This window comes from Marmota flaviventris, chromosome 2 (genome assembly GCF_047511675.1).
Source record: "Marmota flaviventris isolate mMarFla1 chromosome 2, mMarFla1.hap1, whole genome shotgun sequence".
Lineage (NCBI taxonomy): Eukaryota > Metazoa > Chordata > Mammalia > Rodentia > Sciuridae > Marmota > Marmota flaviventris.
The window spans coordinates 122,724,915-122,742,106 of record NC_092499.1 but is presented as its reverse complement, the minus strand read 5'-3'; the positions used below and the strand labels follow the sequence as shown (position 1 = coordinate 122,742,106).

The 17,192-nt window shown below is 46.3% G+C and overlaps 1 protein-coding gene and 1 long non-coding RNA gene across 2 annotated transcripts; one reads left to right on the top strand and one right to left on the bottom strand.

Annotated features, from left to right (window-relative positions):
- The first annotated feature begins 682 nt into the window (after positions 1-682).
- On the top strand, positions 683-16,954 carry Dnaja4 (DnaJ heat shock protein family (Hsp40) member A4). The gene is made up of 8 exons (XM_027923494.3): positions 683-959; positions 1,315-1,453; positions 7,070-7,250; positions 9,195-9,299; positions 10,194-10,421; positions 11,438-11,668; positions 14,798-14,898; positions 14,995-16,954. Exons 1-8 carry the CDS (start codon positions 877-879, stop codon positions 15,208-15,210), a joined length of 1,284 nt encoding a protein of 427 aa, XP_027779295.1. The 5' UTR covers positions 683-876; the 3' UTR covers positions 15,211-16,954.
- On the bottom strand, positions 9,643-12,335 carry LOC117794922 (uncharacterized). Its single transcript, XR_004618800.1, has 2 exons — positions 12,081-12,335; positions 9,643-9,923 (listed from the first exon to the last, which is right to left on the bottom strand). It is a non-coding gene; the product is annotated as an uncharacterized lncRNA (long non-coding RNA).
- Positions 16,955-17,192: the final 238 nt, after the last annotated feature.

Below are 17,192 nucleotides of genomic sequence, written 5' to 3'. Positions count from 1 at the left end.
GAAACCAAGGCTAGCCAGAGAAGAGAGGGCCTTATTTCTCTCTCTACCCATGATTCCACAGCAGCTCTTCATCATGGCCCCTGGGGCACAGGCTAAGAGCGGCCTAGAGAAGTCGAGGACCTAATACCGCACCCTTCCAGGTCATGTCTCGGGTGGTACAGCACACTGTCAGGGTCCAGCTGCGAGTCTTCCTTGTATACCCAACACTGAGCCCAGTACAAACCACTAACTGCCTTAGTGGTTTGTACACTAACAAGTGAGGAGGGGAGGGGTGGTCTCCCACCGCTGGAAGAAGAGAGGTCACTGCCCACCCTTGGGAGGCTTGGGGGACGTTGCTGCTCACATCTGATGGGCGTCACTGCTCACAGCTGTGGGACGTCACTGGCCAACGTTGGTACTTACGGGACTGATTCCCAGTTGTGGACCGTACAGAGGCCACCTTTCACACCTGGGACCACCTGAGGACCACTGCATATATTTGGAAAGGCTATTTATTCTATCCTTGAAGATGCCACAGGGGGACCCAGCAGCTGCAGGCCCTTGGCAAAGGGGGCGCTACCATGGCAGAGGACCCCTTCCCGCTCCAGCCCCCCGTAAAATGCAACAATCCGAGGCAGTACTCAGGGCGCATCCCAGTCATGACCGAACAGAGGGCGGCCACACCCCTGGGGAGAAGTCGGGTGGGGACCGCAGGGCGAAGCTCTCGCAGTCCAACAGCTCGGCCCAAGGTTTCCGCAGCCGCGGCCCTCCAGACCACGCGATCCTACAGTCCGCCAGCCCCACGGACCCACGAAAGAGCAAGGGGGCGGCCTCGGGCGGCGGGAAGGTCGTCGGAGGGCCGCCTCCACGCCGAAGCCACTTTCAAAGTCCCCCAACATGGCCCGCGGCGGCAGTCAAAACTGGAGTTCCGGGGAGTCCGACAGTGGACCGCCTGAGGAGCAGGCGCCGGAGGAGAGCGAGTGAGCGCGCGGGGCCGGGCGCCGGGGGGGCCGGGCCGCGAACCCGCCGTGTCGCGCAGCTGAGGAGCCCCAGGCGCCGCCGGAACCTCCGCGAAGGTTCTGGGCCTTTGTGGCGTCACTGTCTCTTTGCGGAACCTTCCGCCGGCGCCGAATAAAACCCGCCGCGGAGGAGCCGGCGGCTCGAGTGCGGCGGTACCCGGCGGGGAAGTCGGCCCGGCGCGGGCGCGCGGGAGGGAGCCCCCGGGCGACGGCCGTGACCGTGACCGTGACGCGCAGGCGGGCGGCGGGGGCGCGGGCCAGGGGCCCGGGGGGCGTCCGGGACGCGCTAACCGGCCTCGCCCGCCCCGCCCCGCAGAGACAAGATGGTGAAGGAGACCCAGTATTATGACATCCTGGGGGTGAAGCCCAGCGCCTCCCCAGAGGAGATCAAAAAGGCCTATCGGAAGCTGGCGCTCAAGTACCACCCGGACAAGAACCCGGATGAGGGCGAGAAGGTGCGGGGCGGCGCGAGGGGGCGGCGCGGGGCGCTGGGGTCTTCTGGAATTATTCAACCCTGCAAGACTCTGGGCTGTGAATTATTGAAGGCGGCGGGGAACCCGAGCCGCGTTGGGGAGGCTGTTGCCAGGCGCCGCTCCACCCGCAGCGGGGCCAGGCCGGGGCCAGGCGGGAGGTGGCCCGAGGCCGAGGCGGTGCAGTCAGTGGAGGGCACTTGGCGGAGCCCCTGCTTGCTAGGTTGAGGATGCGGGAGGTCCAGGGGCCGGAGGGATTAGTATCACTCTTGAACCACTGCACAGCTCATTCATTCCTCCATTCCTCCACAAGTGTTTGTGGAGCCCCTATCCACCGTGTTTGCCAGACCTGGGGGAGCCGCTGGGATTGACCCGTGGGGGCCCTGCTCACATGGGATTTGCGCACATTTCTGTAGGAGAGGCAGCCGCAAACCCAGAAAACAGGCACGCATCCCTAGAAGTTGTGTGCTTGCTGGGCACCACCGGCTTTGAAGTATTGCTGTGCTTATATTCCCCACGGATACATAAACCCCAAGGATGAGGTTCTTGATAATGATTGGGTTTGGCCAGTGAGCCTACCTCCTGCCTGTTAGCTGTCAGTCACCTTTTCTGTATTAAGGATGAGAGATCTGTAATTTGTCACATCCACCTAAATGCATATTTCAGGTTTCCTGTGGCACATGACCCACAGTTGACCATAAATACCAACAATATGCTGAAAATGGTGTGCATATTAGAGATCTAAATTAAACTTTTTCATCCTGTTTGCAGAAACGGACATTCTGCTTGTTTTCCTAAAGGAGGATATGATCCACCTGTGTAGATAACTTGAAGGATCAGGCATTGCAAGTAAAGCTTGTTGGCCTTCCCATCTCTCCCTTCACTTCTTGTAATTTTCTTACAAAACTTTGTATGCCCCTGGTGGGTCTTGGGAGTGGGTGTGTTGTAGTAGCTGATAGCAGTGACAGCTGGGCCACTTTTGAAACCACCAATCACCCAACTAGCATTTAGACCTGTGGAAATGACCAAAATACCTGCCTGCATTCCTAATTCCAAGCTGGAGCAAGCTTCTTAAAGAAGGTTGGCTGGGTGGCAACAGTGATAGAATATTTATATTTAGCCACATGTGCCGAATGTGGCTGTCACAAGTTGAAAATGCTTCCCTGTAAGACCATTTGTCTGTTACCCACTTGCGTTCTTGTCTATATTTAGGTGGCTTACTGTAGCTTTTAAAGTCATTGACTTTCTACATGCTGTCGGTGATTCACAGACTTGCTCTCTAATTTCACTGTAGTCTGTTGCTGACAGTCTCCTTTAAGGAGGGCTTCTCGGCTTCTAATTTCATGTTTCAGCCATCTCACTAATAGCAATGTGAGGGAAAGCCTTCTGACCCTGGTTTCAGGTCAAATCTCACAGTGCTCCCAAGAGTAGGTTTATGGTGGTGTGTATGCTGTTTGATATGAGTGTGTTTTTGGTGTTCTGAAGCTTCTTTTTAAAAACTAAAATTAGACTTGCCCTTTACCTGTGTGTAGCTTTCACCCTGAATATACCTGCCCAGGATGATTATTTGCTTTGTTTGAAACTAATATTTATTTATAGCCATGCCCTGAATTAGTGTCACATAAATGAGGCTCTTAGCAGTGAGGTCTAGCAAGGTCCCTCTGGGTTTGGTTTTTTTTTTTTTGGTAGGGGGAGTGTTTTTGATGTGCCCACTGCCAAGAATACTGTCCCTTCCCTACCTTTCATGAAGGGAACAAAACCTTTTCTTTTAGTTCTAAGCTAAGACATCTTCCAGAGGGCTGTCTCTGACTCACAGATTGATGCAGTGGCCCAGTCCTCCTCCTCATATAATGATGATTACTTGTTTGATAACTACCCACTACCTCTAGATGTGCCATGGAGGTGCTATAGTGTTTGTCACCTGGCTGAATGAATAAACAATGTCATGAGAAGAAATGTATTTTAAAATATTCTAAGTTGGAGGAGAGAGATACCTATAAAGGCATAGGTTGGAAAGGAAATTGCAGTGAAGGGAGATTGGGAGGCCAATGGACTTTTGATTAGAACTCAAAAGGGATGGGGAGACTGTGGACACAGTTAATAGAAATTCTGCTGTCAGGTTCCCCAGAAAGGGCTCATTCATTCATTCATTCACCAGCTACCTCTTGTTTTGGTACTACTGTGTGCTGGGTACACTGTGCAGATCTTCTGTTTTTTGGTGCAGTCTATATGTAGCCCTTGTCCACTTTATCGACCACAGGTGAAACCTTTTTATTTTTTTCACCTGTTCTCACTGTATTATTAATGTCTCTTCAAAAATAGATTAAGCCAGTCCTTTTCCACCTTGCTGTGGGCCAACTGAGAAGGCCATTGGGGTGTTGGTCTTTGTTTTTTGCCCTGTTGTCCTGTGTTGCTAAGCATTGGGCAGCCTGTGTTTGTTGTCAGATGCTTTGCTCTGCATGGAGTCTGTACTTGCTTCTCTGTGGCTGATTTTCTGCAAGACAGGGTCGAGAATGGCAAGTCAGCAAAATAGTCCCTTTTAGAGGAGGTGTATTTTTGGCTGTTACCCTGTTGAGATGAGTCTGGTCTTTTAATCAATTTCATTGTAACACTGAGTTTGAGTAATAGATTTTCAAGGTAAAAACTCTAACAGTGCAGAAAGTTTCACAATACAGAGGAAAAGCCACTGAGAAAACACATCCTGATTACCCTTTGAGGGTTTCCAAGAAGATTTTCACAGAGTGATCATACATAGTCATCCTGGTACATGAACTTTTTTCACTCTCTTTCCTCACTTAAAATTTTATCATACGTACTTTTCCAAGTTGCTGTGTCATCTTCAAGGCCATTTTTCCCAAGTTTGTATAGTCATTCCTTTAAGGTTCTGTGGCCAAAGACCATAGTCTGAAAAGTGAGCTGGTCAAAACCCCTAATCTCCCACTGGGAGGAGAGGTCCAGACAGGAGCCAAACTAGACCCTGGAGTGCTAGTGCCCTAAGGGTAGGTGGGAGGGCTCACTGCTGTCAGCTGGAGGCCCCTTCCCATGTGACATCTTGCCTTTGATTCAGTGTCCTAAGCGACAGGGCATTCCTTTCCCATTCTTAGATTCATCTATTAAATCCAAGTATCCAGGTATTTGATGAGAGTTTCTAGTTCCTGTGGAGCATACTTCCATAATCCCTGACCTATACATACAGGCCCAGAAACTCATTAGGGGCAGCCTGGCCTACTTGCTTTCTGATCTTCTGAACCAGGCACCTTATCCCTATGCCTCAGTTGTTTCTTTTCTTTTCTTTTTTTTTCTTTTTAACTAAAGAAAGGGATGATTGTGTATGATACCTATTTCTTTGCAGAAATACCATGAGAATTAACATATCTGTCATGTGTATGATGCTGATGTCTTTTTAATTTTTTCTTTTTAGTTATACATGGACACAGTATCTTTACTTTGTTTATTTTTATGTGGGGCTGATGATTGAACCCAGTGCCCCACATGTGCAAGTGCCTTGCCACTGAGCCACAACCCCAGCCTGATGCTTAATTGTCCATCAGACTTAATTGTCCAGTTTTTGTTTTTTTTTTGTTAGCTATTACTTATTGGCTTTTACGTATTATTTATTAGATCTTGGCCAGGAATCTGTATAATAAGGGATGACCTAGTATTTCTGTCCATTTCTGTACTCTTTTCTTCATGGCACATTCTTCCCCCGGTATGTTTTGTAGGAATTATGTGCTCTCAGACTAAATTGTAGTTTCCAGAGGCCAAGTCTTAACCTCATTTATTAATTTCTGAATTTCCAGAATTGAGCCATTCATTTAATGAATATTTATCAACTGTTGTTCACATAGCAGACATAGTTGCAAGTTGCAGGCTCAGGGATGCAGCTGTGGGCAAAGCTAACAAAAATCCTGGTCCTCATAGCTTGCATTGCAGTGGGGGGTACAGCATAAACAATACATGGTAGAAATGTAATATCATGTAGAAAAATGAAGCAGGGAAGGGGTTGGGAGGACCTAGGGTGGACTTGCAGTTTTAAAGCTGGGTTGTTGGGGAGGTCTCCCTGGGAAAGTAGACTTTGGGTGAAGACTTGAACAAGGTGAATGGGGGAGGTTGTGCTCAGCCAAGGGACCATGGGGGCACATGCTGTGAGTAGTGATAAAGAACAAGGAGGCTGGCAAAGCTGAAGCAGAGTTGAGGGTTGGGGGGTGGGCAGGAGGAGAGAAAGGCAAAGTGTCAGTTTGGGTTTCTAGGTGATAGTAAGGACTGGCTTTAATCCCAGTGACCTGGACCACCTTGGGGAGGTTTGGGAGCCAGATCTCTGATCTTCCAGAGGTGATCTGTTTTTTCCTGGCTCTTGGTACCCAACCTGTGATTGACATAGTTCACTAGCTTGGATAGAAAACAGACTGAAAACTGGGTGCAGTAGCACACACCTGTAATCCCAGTGGCTCGGGAAATGAAGGCAAAGGACTGTGAGTTTCGAGTTAGCTTCAGCAAATTAGGGAGACCATATCTCAAAAGAAAGAAAAAAAAAAAAAAAAAGGAAAGAAAACAGACTGAAAGCTGGGATGAAGAGGTTGCTGTCCAGGCATGAGAAGACAGGCTCAGCCATGGTGGATGATGGTGTTGGGGAGAAGGGATAGAATGTGCATGTTTAAGTATTCTGATTTTATTTTAAAGATGCACAGTGAACACTTGCATATTCTTCGCCTGGCTCAACCAGTTATAAATAAGCTGCCGTGTTTGTTTAATCTCTTTTATTGTTATTACTGTTGGCTAAAACTTTTGCATATGTCATAACCATTCAGCACTAAATACTTCAACATGTTTTTCCTAGGGTCCTTTTCAGTATCTATAGTTTACAATTATCAAATGCAAGAATTACCCCCACTTGTTCCAATAATGTCCTATTTAGTCATTTTTTCCCTTGTGTAAAATCCACTCCAGGAGCACCCACTTTTAATTTTCCTGTCTTAGTTTTGGAGAATTCCCTGGTTCTTACCTTACCAATTGAATTCCAGTGACAAATTTTGGGCAAGAATGCTACACATAGGGTGTCGTGTCTGTCATGGGGTACTAGAGAGACAAATGTGAAGTAGTGTCAATGGGACTTGTGGGGAAGAGCAAGAATCTGGCCTGTGGTTAAGTGCTCACAGATGTCTGTGGTTGAATATCATGTTTGTAAACTAGTTAAGTGATTCCCATGAGCTGAAGGCCATCATAGCACTTGGAGTCCTGGGCTGTGCCTAGTTACAAATGAAGCCCTAGCCAGTCTTGGGTCACCCAGCCAGGTTCCATTTTCTCCTGTCAGGTGCAACCAGAGTGGGAAAGAGACTTTTCCTCCCTCCTGCGTTCTGTCCATATTCCTACAGTGTCCCTGCCACCAGTCCCTTCATAATGTTTGTCCTGTGTGTCCCACTTTACAAAGGCAGTGAATGAAACCAGAGTCCCAACAGAGAATGTTCGGACTTGAACTGAGTTGAGGGGCCCCTGGGGTTGTTTTACATTTTCTGTGGTGCATTTGCTTAATAAAACAACTCAAACCTCTGCTCTCTCTGCCTCTCTTTTAAAATATCTCTCTCTTCTTTTTTTCTTTTAAAGTTTAAACTCATATCCCAGGCCTATGAAGTGCTTTCAGATCCAAAGAAAAGGGATATTTATGACCAGGGCGGAGAACAGGCAATTAAAGAAGGAGGCTCTGGTAGCCCCAGTTTCTCTTCACCCATGGACATCTTTGACATGTTCTTTGGTGGTGGAGGACGGATGGCTAGAGAGAGAAGAGGTAAATGCTTTTAAAGAAATGTAAGCAAAATTTTTAGTTTCCAAACTTGTACATGTTGCTATAATCTGAATGGCTCATGCTTTAAAATAGTGCAATTGTTGTGTTTGGGGATCGTTAACTTTAGTTTATCACTTGTCTAATATGTAGGCTACTTGGATCCCTTATTATATTTAGTACTTATCTGACACTCTTCAAACAACATATGAAGGAGCGAATGGGGTTGTGGATAGAAAAGAAGAGATCAACTAGGCCTGTAATATCAGCTACTGGGGAGACTGAGGCAGGAGGATTACAAATTTGAGGTTGAGGTCAGCCTCAGCAAGATCCTGACTCAAAGTTAAAGGACTTGGGATATAACTTAACAAAGGTGTAGAGTGCCCCTGAGCTCAGTCTCCACTATGAGGTGGTAGGGAGTGTCAAATTCATTTTGCTGTCTCTGCCTCTCTTGTGGGGTCAGACACCAAAGTGCCTGAGAGACATAAATGACCCCTCCTGAGGTTGCTGGTGAAGCCTCTACCAAGAGTGTCTTGTCAATTCCCGCCCACCCACCATCCCTGTCTCTTGGTCCCGCCACCTGAGCCAGACCTGTGGGCCCTCTCATTCTGGTTGTTGGGCTCAATGGTGCTTAGTGTGGACTCATTTTCCCAGTCTGCTCAGGGGGTTTTCTGGGTGCTACTTCACATTTTATGTTTTAAAATCCTTATTAAACAGACTGTCAGCCTTTCTTTTCAGGAAAAAAAAAAAAAAGCAATATAATAATCAGTTAGATCCCCAGGCAGTGAATGAGGGACTTTAAACTGAGTGGACGCAGGCCACAGTTTTGGAGTTCCAAGGTTTGCTCTTGTTTCTCTACATCTCACTTCTTGCCGCCTGTGTGGGCTGTCACCCCAATATCTATAGTCTATGACATCTAGCCCCCTCCCCTTGTCTAGTTCACTGCTGACAGTCTGTTTGGATCTTGGAACCAGATAACTAAGCTTTTGCAATAAGGAATAAAATCAGAAGAAATGAGCTCTGCATTGGCTCCAACAAGTGTGGTTCTGGTCAGTGAGAGGCTCCTGGAAAAATGAAGCTTTATTTGTTCTCACGTTATAATTGACTTTGAGCTTTAAAAAGCTTGGGCGTAAATTCTGTGAACACAGTGTACTGAAAATCACAAAGTGTTTATTAGGAAAAAATCCCTCCCCTGTCCTCTGGGTATGTTGCCTGCTCATATAATCGACAGTGTAGACGTGATTAAAACCTTGGGTTTTTCTTGTCCAGCTCTTTCACGTCTTGAGATGAAAACTTCACGCCCTTAATTAAGTCATCTCTCAAAGTTGACAGCCAATAAACCCGGACACCTTGTCCCAGTGACTGCAAGAACTTTGGCAGCAGGGAGAGTCTGTCTACTGTCTGGCCTCATGAACTAGAAGAACATGAGAGCAGACAGACTCCCACCTGAGGACCAGATGCCCACGGTCCTGAACGAAGAAACAGGATTTAGGCAGAGGAAAGAATTCCAACTTGGCCCCAGTTGACAGAAGGGCTTGGAAAGTAAAGAGCTTGGTGCCCAAGAGAGCAAAAGGTCCAGAGCCTCTGGTTGTCACACATTCATCTATGAGGATAAGGCTTCTTTCGTGGGGAGGACTCAGTCAGCCAGTTTCATGGGTTAACATCGCCTTCTGTTTCTCAATTAGTGATCTCTCCCTATCCTCATATTAGAAAGTCTTTTTGTTGATCTCTATAAATGTTTGAGTAATTAGCTCATAGCCAGACAGGGCGTTATTTCTTATAATTGGCAGAGGGCCAGAAGGGTGGATGCCATGATGGAAGCCTTGAATGGCCCAGACTCAGCTATTAGTGCTAGAGACTTCTTATAATCAGGGGTCATGTGGGTAGATGTTAATACGGTGGTATACTTCATATAATATTACTAACTGTTTTTTTTTCTCCCTTGGTAAGGCAAGAATGTGGTACATCAATTGTCTGTAACTCTTGAAGATTTATATAATGGTGTCACAAAGAAATTGGCCCTCCAGAAAAATGTAATTTGTGAGAAATGTGAAGGTAAAAATTAATTTTTGAATGATTCTCATAGTTCTTATCCCTTGCATCTAGAAATAAGTCAGCTTGTATCATAGTTAAGAGAAAAACTAATTTATCTTCTAAAATGTGAGGGTCAAGCAGAGTTTACAAACAGGTTACCTGAATGTTTTATTGGAGCTGCACATTTATTTAATATGTTGACAATTATTTCAAACATTTTGAAATGAAGACAGCTCACCTAAACTGGGGGTTGGCAGAGTTTCTGTAATGAGTGAGATATCAAATATTTTAGGCTTTGTGGGTCACACAGTCTGTTGTAAATACTCCACTCAATTGCTAGAATACATAAATGAATGGACATGTCTGGGTTCCAGTAAAATTTATTTTATAAAATCCAATAGTCTGGGCATCTTATCTTAGTTAAATGTAAATTAAATTGGGCACCTTAGTTAAATGTAAATGAAATTGACATAAATTTTAAAAATCAGAATTTCCAAGTCAAGTCAAATTTGGTGTCCCCAGACCCATGTTATCACACAAAATATTGGCTGAGCTGGGTAGTCGCTCCCATTGGCAGAGCTTGCATCCTTCGGTCTCTGTAGCCCCGACCTCCTCATCCACTGGTGGGCATGAGTGTTTTTGTACCTAAGAAAACACACATGATGAAGCTAAGGTAATAAATGTGGATCGACACAGCCAAAACCACAGTTGTTTGAGATTAGATATCGTCATCTAGATATTATTACTTGATGCTTGCTAGACTCTTACAGACTCTTCCACATTGCTTTTCATGGTTGTGAAGAGTCAGAATCCCAACCCAGTGTTTATGGGTCACTGCCCTTCTGCTGTGTTGCTGGGAGGGACTGCCGTAAGGGAAGAGCACAGCTCTCACTCTAGTCATTCCTCCACTCCTAGGTATTGGTGGGAAGAAGGGATCAGTGGAGAAATGCCCACTGTGCAAGGGGCGTGGGATGCAAATCCACATCCAGCAGATTGGGCCAGGCATGGTGCAGCAGATCCAGACTGTGTGCATCGAGTGCAAGGGCCAGGGTGAGCGCATCAACCCCAAGGATCGCTGTGAAAGCTGCAGTGGTGCCAAGGTGGTCCGCGAGAAGAAGATTATCGAGGTACACGTGGAGAAAGGTGAGACTGTACAGAACTAGCACTCCATACTGGCTGGAAGTGCTACCTAATGCCAATTATGGGGCACATGGGTTAGGTGTCAGGGATGTGGGATACGCCATGTCACATATTTAAGAGAGATTAAGGTGTGTCAGAATTCCTCCTATTTCCAGGTCATCTTCTCTTGACCCTGCTTGTCATTATTTTATCCCATGAAACTCGCTAAAGTTTTCTTGCTGAAGACAACCTCTTTTTAAGGTTTTTCTGATGTTGTGAAAGTCTTTCTTTCCCAGATGTGTTTAGTTGTCTCTGCATTCCTTTGCAATTTTTTGGAATGTTTCTCCTAATGATTTCTATTGCCCATTAGCCACCAGAGCTTGTGAAGTCTTTGTAGCTGCGTGTTCCTTCTCCCCACACTTTCCTTCTGATGTATCAGATCCACCCAGTACTATGCTATCCCTTGATATTCATTTTACCTCCTGCCATCATTTGAAGGCCAGTTACAGTCCCAACTGTTTTCCAAGTATTCTCTGGTTGTTCTGTGGCTTTCCAATCCAACAAACATATCAGAGATGAGACCCAAAGCCAAAGAATCCAACCCCAGACTCTCAGAGGTGTTGTTAAAGCCTTTTCATTTAAACATGCCTGAACTCTGTGCCTGTGTACCCAAGCATTAGAAAGGGGCAGGCTAGCTCCCTTGTCCCGGTAAGTCCCCAGAGCCATATACTATGTGTAGCATCAGAAAGTTGGGTGATTAACTTATGCTCCAAGTGCAGTCTCATCACAGGGCCTGGGGCTGGGGAGTAGGGAGTGAACCAGACGGAGAGCCTCATTTTTCCCTCTCCCTGCTGCATGTTTGGTCCAGGGCCCTCTTTTCTGGGTAATCCCAGTATCCCATCTTGCCCCATGCCCATGCAAAGTTGGGAGATTTAATGAATAAAGAACCCCCAGAGGACTCTGCACCCCTTCTTCAAAAGCTTTGAGAAAGCATGGTTTTTATGAGAAATGGCTAATCAGAAAGGGGTGATGTTTCATAGGTATGAAAGATGGGCAAAAGATACTATTTCATGGAGAAGGAGATCAGGAGCCTGAGCTGGAGCCTGGTGATGTCATAATTGTGCTTGATCAGAAGGATCATAGTGTCTTTCAGAGACGAGGCCATGACTTGATCATGAAAATGAAAATTCAGCTTTCTGAAGCTCTTTGTGGCTTCAAGAAGACGATAAAAACACTGGATGAGCGAACCCTTGTTATTACATCCAAATCAGGTAATGTTGCCAATGTGTTTCCATTGTGTGTGGGTGGTGTAATAACCCAGCACATGAGCCGAGTTTCACATCTAAGGCTGACTTTTGTTATGAAAGTTGTTGTGACTTTGTTTTCTCTAACTTGAAAGTCATCACTAATTACTAAAAATTTTATGATGAGGGGAAGCCCTCAGAGCTGGAAGAAATCTCAAATAGGAATCTTGGGGGTCTAAAATCTTAGTTGGAATTTGCTACATTTCAAACATTTTTTGTGTAATAAAAAACAAAACTGATGATAGGAGCTCTTTTTCTATCTAGTGGGATTGATGCTGATTGACCCACATGTTCCTCTAGCTTTTATATTGTCAATTACATATGAAGACATTTTAAAGTAGAACTTTCCTGGAAAAAAAAAAAGAAAAAAAAAACAAACCTGCTAATCAGCTTATCCCCAGAGGCTTCCACAGGATCTGCCTGTCCACACACACCCATGGGGAGCTAAAGGAAGCTGCTTGAAGAAGGCACCTGTGGGTGGGAAGTGGTCCTGAGGGCCTGGGCTTGGCCTTCTGGCACCTAAATAGATAGCAGGGTGCTCTGCTTCTGGGAGGGTTGATGTTCACTAAAGATCAGGATGTTCACATGTGCTCCATAGCACCTGCCTACAGGGGCTGAGAGCTAGGGAGAAGCCAGTGCTGCTCTAGTCTGCTCCTGGCCATCATGGCTCTGCCAGTGTCCATCTAAAGGGTAGTGGGGTGGGTTCAGGACTGGATGGGAGGTTCCCAGTTGATAAGCCTGTCCATGGCAGTGGTGGCTGGTGATAAGACTCTGCAGTCCATTGGAGGGGGCACAGTGCACCTTCCTGGCCAACTTTCTGCACCTTTTGTGCCTCTCCCCATTTTTCATTTCTCCTCTCTGAATGCTCTCCTCTTTATGGCCCTGTGCTCTTTTTCTATCCCTTTCCCCTCGTTCATTTTTCTAGTTCCTCCTTTTCTGGGGATAATATGAAATTGAATTATATTTCTAAGCCTTATCAGAGTTTGTGTTTTTTTAAAAAAAAATTTATTTCAAAAACAATTTCAAACTTAGAAAAATCTGTATAAAAATAGTACAAGGCCCACCCGTATATAACTTGCCTGTTAACAGATAAGTTTGATTTGATTTTTCATTTGCTCTCTGTGAGTATATATACATGCATACACTTACTTCATCTGAAAATGGCAGAATGTGCTGCAGCATAATACAAAGTTTGTGTGGAGTTTAAAAATTAAATACTTTCCTTTATAATAGCTCTATTCCATAGCCCTCCCAAGGTGACCCCCCAACTTGAGGAGAAAAATTGAGGATCACAGTTCACACCTGGCCCTAGGCCATTGCTTGTAAACAAAGCCCTGCCTAGCCCCTAATGTTGTCACAGCCCTGATTCCAGGCCTCCTGAGAGCCCAGGCTGGCAGGCAGCATCCCAGTGCAACTTTGGAAGAGCCCATCTTTGGCCAACACTGGACGATGTGAGGTTGCGTCAGCCCACCAGAGCTCCCTGGCACTGGGCCCTGCTGCCTCTCAGCTGACCCCAGCCCAGGGAGTTTGGAGCCAAGCACAGAAGTGAGGCTACTGAGTACAGAACCCTAAAGGGAGGGGAGTGATAAATCCCAAGAAAGCAGTTCCCCTGCTTAGGCATAAGGAGGGGCAGGATATCCAGAAAACTTTCTGCTGGAGATATTGGGGGGTTTTGTTTTTTCTTTGTTCTCATCCTTTGTGCGTGTCCTTTCTTCTTTCCTTTTCTTACTTTGGCTTATTTCTTGTTCCTTCATATCCTCCTCTTAATCTCCCTCCTTTCCTCTGGGATTGAACTGCAGAGGTGCTCGAGTTGGCTTGAGCTTTGCTGAGAATCAGGAGATTGGGCGGGGGTGTGGCTGGTGGGGGGTGCTGGCCTGTGTTCTGTCCCCAGCACCACCAAAAATCTGTAGTGATGGAAAAACTTAGGAGCTACACAAGGGTGTTAGTATTGGAAGGGCCTGACTGTGGTGTCTTCCTTCTCTAACTCTGGTTTCCCTGCTTTCCAGAAAGTGTGGGAATTGGGGCTTGAGACTAGTAAGGAGTGGGACCTGATAGGAACTAAGAGACAAAGCAAGTGTTTCAAAAACACAATCACCAAGAATGCAAAACACCCAGCAGCCTTTCAAAGCTTAAGAGGTCACTGTGCTGCACAGGTAGTGACTGTGGGGGACATGTCTGAGTCAGAGCCCTACCATGAGTGACCTCTAGGATAGAGTCATGGGCACAGTGTATTTTTAAAAACTTGTATGATGTACTGTAAAGATTTCCTCTGGAAGAGATTTTGCTTTTTGAGTAGTCCCCTTCTGTGACCTATTGTTTTCCAAGGGAGGAGGCTGCTTGAATAAATTAGAGTTTGGCTTCCTCTCCACCTCGTCCCTGTTTTTTTCAAACATTTCTTTGTTTTCACTACTGAGATCAAGAGCCCACTTTCAGAGGCCCTTTTGTCCCTCTCCTTTTCCTTGCTTGGGGAGAAATAGCATTTTTAGACCTGTGGGAAAGGCTTAGTGCTGGGTGTGGGATGCTGAGCTTTCGGGATGCCTCTTGAAATCTTGTCTGGAAGAACCAGCAGGTGCATTTGAGACCTTTCCAGCTCACCAGTGAAGAGCAAGTGTTTTGGAACCAGGAGGGGGACAGCAGTGACTAAAGCCACCTTGGGAGTTCCCTCCCCAGGAACCTGGTTGTCACCTGCAGGTGGTGGGGGCTGGTTGGACTTCCTGCTGCAAGCTTTGTTTAAGTCTTGGGAGCACTCATCTGCTCATGGTAGGGATGTCCAGACCACCTGAAGAGGCAGGCGGGCAGGTATCAGCCCCACCTGAGGCACACTGGGGTGTTTTGACTTCTAGTTCCCTTTTTTAACCTCTACCTTAAGATGGAGGCGTCAGGATGTTGCTACCTTGACATACTGCTGGAGCCCAGAATGGCAAGAGTGGGCCAGTCCCATTCCCAAGCCCTTACCCAGTGCCTGACTTGAATGAGGCCTCTTCTTTCACCACCGCTGCACGGCCTCTAGGGCCTGCCCAGCTTTCCCAACAAGAGGCCAATCAATCTAGGCCTCCTCTGTCTCCCTGTTTGATAATTAAACCTTCTCTGTGGCAGGTGAGGTGATAAAGCATGGGGACCTGAAATGTGTGCGCAACGAGGGAATGCCGATCTACAAAGCTCCCCTGGAAAAGGGAACTTTGATCATACAGTTTTTAGTAAGTGCACTTATTTTACCTCATAGTACATAATATTAAATGCCTTACCTGAAAGGGTAAGAAAGCACCACCTGTGTCGCCCCTTACCCTTTACAGGTAGTCTTCCCTGAAAAACAGTGGCTGTCTCAGGAGAAGCTTCCTCAACTGGAAGCTCTGCTCCCTCCCCGGCAGAAGGTGAGGATCACAGAGGACATGGATCAGGTGGAGCTGAAGGAGTTCAATCCCAGTGAGCAGAACTGGCGCCAGCACAGGGAGGCCTATGAGGAGGATGACGATGGGCCCCGGGCCGGAGTACAGTGCCAGACGGCATGATGTGGCGTAACTTGGCACTATGCAGCGTGGCCTGGCCAGAGTAGCACGTGATGAATGTAAAGTTGGCACAATGAAAAATGGCATCGCTTTAATGGCCTCGTGTTTGGGGTGTCCTGTGTATGTGTTCAGCATTCTCCATTGCTGAGTGTCTTTTTGGTTTTTTCTTCTGTTTTTCTTTTTGGTTGTAATTTAAGTTATAGCTTGATTTATATTTAAATGTTTTAAGTGTAAATCACCTCTAGTCTGCATATGGAATCTCTTTATTTACACTTCCAGGACATTGGAGATGCCAGTGACCACAATGACACTTTGTGCTTCTAGTGGCTTTAATATAGTGTGGTTCCACAGTAAAGCACAGCCCAGAGAGCAGCATTCAGCCCCTAGCAAACTCCCAAGGCACGAAGTGGGTGTCCTGGCCTATCTCTATTCTGATTTTTCTCTTTTCCCTCCCTTGTCAGAGTTAGAGGGCATGATCTCAGGGCTGCTAATATGACATTTCTGAATCTAGATTCCAGGTGAACCTCTTAAAGAATAAAAGCACACATGTGGATTGGACTTGGCTCCCATTCCTGGTTCACATGGAGTGGGCTGCACTCCAAAGTTGCAGGGCCCACCTAGTTCCTACTGCTGTGTGCTCTTAAGTGTCTGATCATCTAGGAAATTTTCTGAGCTTTCCAGGCCCTAGTGAGGACGAACCAGTGTTTTAAGTGATGTGCCGATGTAGCTGTTTGCCTGTGACCCCTGCACCTTGTTCTTTGTGGTTTTAATGATTTTCTGTTGACAACTTTTGCAATGTTCTCCCACCAAAGTGCTTACTTGTAAACTAACCCTTCCATGTGCCCAGCAGCCTCAGTGCAGCAGAAGCCAAGGGAGAATGCTGGTCATTTGGCCCTGTGGCACAACACATTCTCCTGTCTGGTGACCCTAGATGACCTGAGGGTCTGGAAAGGCATAGAATGCCTCAGTATTTTCCACCTCATTTCCCAGATTCAGCTCCTTTCCAAAGGATCATTCCTTTCATTGCACAGCCATACTACAAAGGGCTTCCTGCTCAAGTGACATTTGCTGAGAACTGCACTAAGTTCTATTAAGAACTAGTCTGAATGGACTACCACTGTAAATGATAGCCTGTTTAGAGGAACAGTAGTCATTACTTTATTCCTGGCAGGTAAACTACACTTTGAATTGGAGTTACCTCAACTTTTAGCCATTACTATTCATTTCTTTTCTACAAGTCATGAATAAAAATTGCTACCTTCTAAGCTGCTGGGCTCAGATCCACCCTTATTTGGTTATATGGTACTTGAGAGTTTGTCTCAGAGCAGGGACCTCCCCTACGAGGGTCAAAGGCCTGATCAGACCCAAGGCAGGCAGGGCAAGCCAGCTTGGATGGACCAGGCTCCCAAAGAACATTGCTGGCTAATGAGGCATAATTTGTTCAAAGTACAAAAAGAGCCCCCCTATGCCCACTTTGACCATTGGCCAGGACAGACTTAAAATCATTCTTTCAACTAAGCCTGTGTGAAAATCAGTTTATAAATGGACCACGACTCCAGGGTGTTGTTTCTGCGCTGTGACTTCCTAATAAATTATTGCTAGAAAACTACTGTTTAGTTGGTGATGGAGCAAAATTACAATCAGCTCCTCCTTGTTATATAAGTGGAATCTGGAGGGTGTTGCTTAAAATTTTATTCCACCTGTACATTTGTCACTTTAAAATTAAAATTGAGCTGGTATGAGACAAGTGGTTTTTCTTTTTCTTTTTTCTTGAGCACCCAAATGAATGGTGGATTAAGTGCCAGCTTACGTCGTGTTGCTGATTCAAGGAACAAGGTTTTCTACTTCATGGGGCGTATATTTCGGGGGTAAGGGTGAGTACAGATGTAGGGTAGTGATAGCTTTGGTGAAGAGCTAGAGTAATGGAAAAAAGGGAAGAGACCTTTCTGGGGAGCCGACATCTGAGCAGCCCCCAACCAGTGAGG

What these genes read in the sequence shown, in the direction of transcription:
- Dnaja4 (XM_027923494.3), top strand. Translation starts at nt 877, where the DNA reads ATGGCCCGCGGCGGCAGTCAAAACTGGAGTTCCGGGGAGTCCGACAGT. An exon ending in CAGGCGCCGGAGGAGAGCGA is followed by an intron (nt 960 to 1,314) that starts GTGAGCGCGCGG and finishes CCCGCCCCGCAG; the next exon opens with AGACAAGATGGTGAAGGAGA. An exon ending in TGTTATTACATCCAAATCAG is followed by an intron (nt 11,669 to 14,797) that starts GTAATGTTGCCA and finishes TCTCTGTGGCAG; the next exon opens with GTGAGGTGATAAAGCATGGG.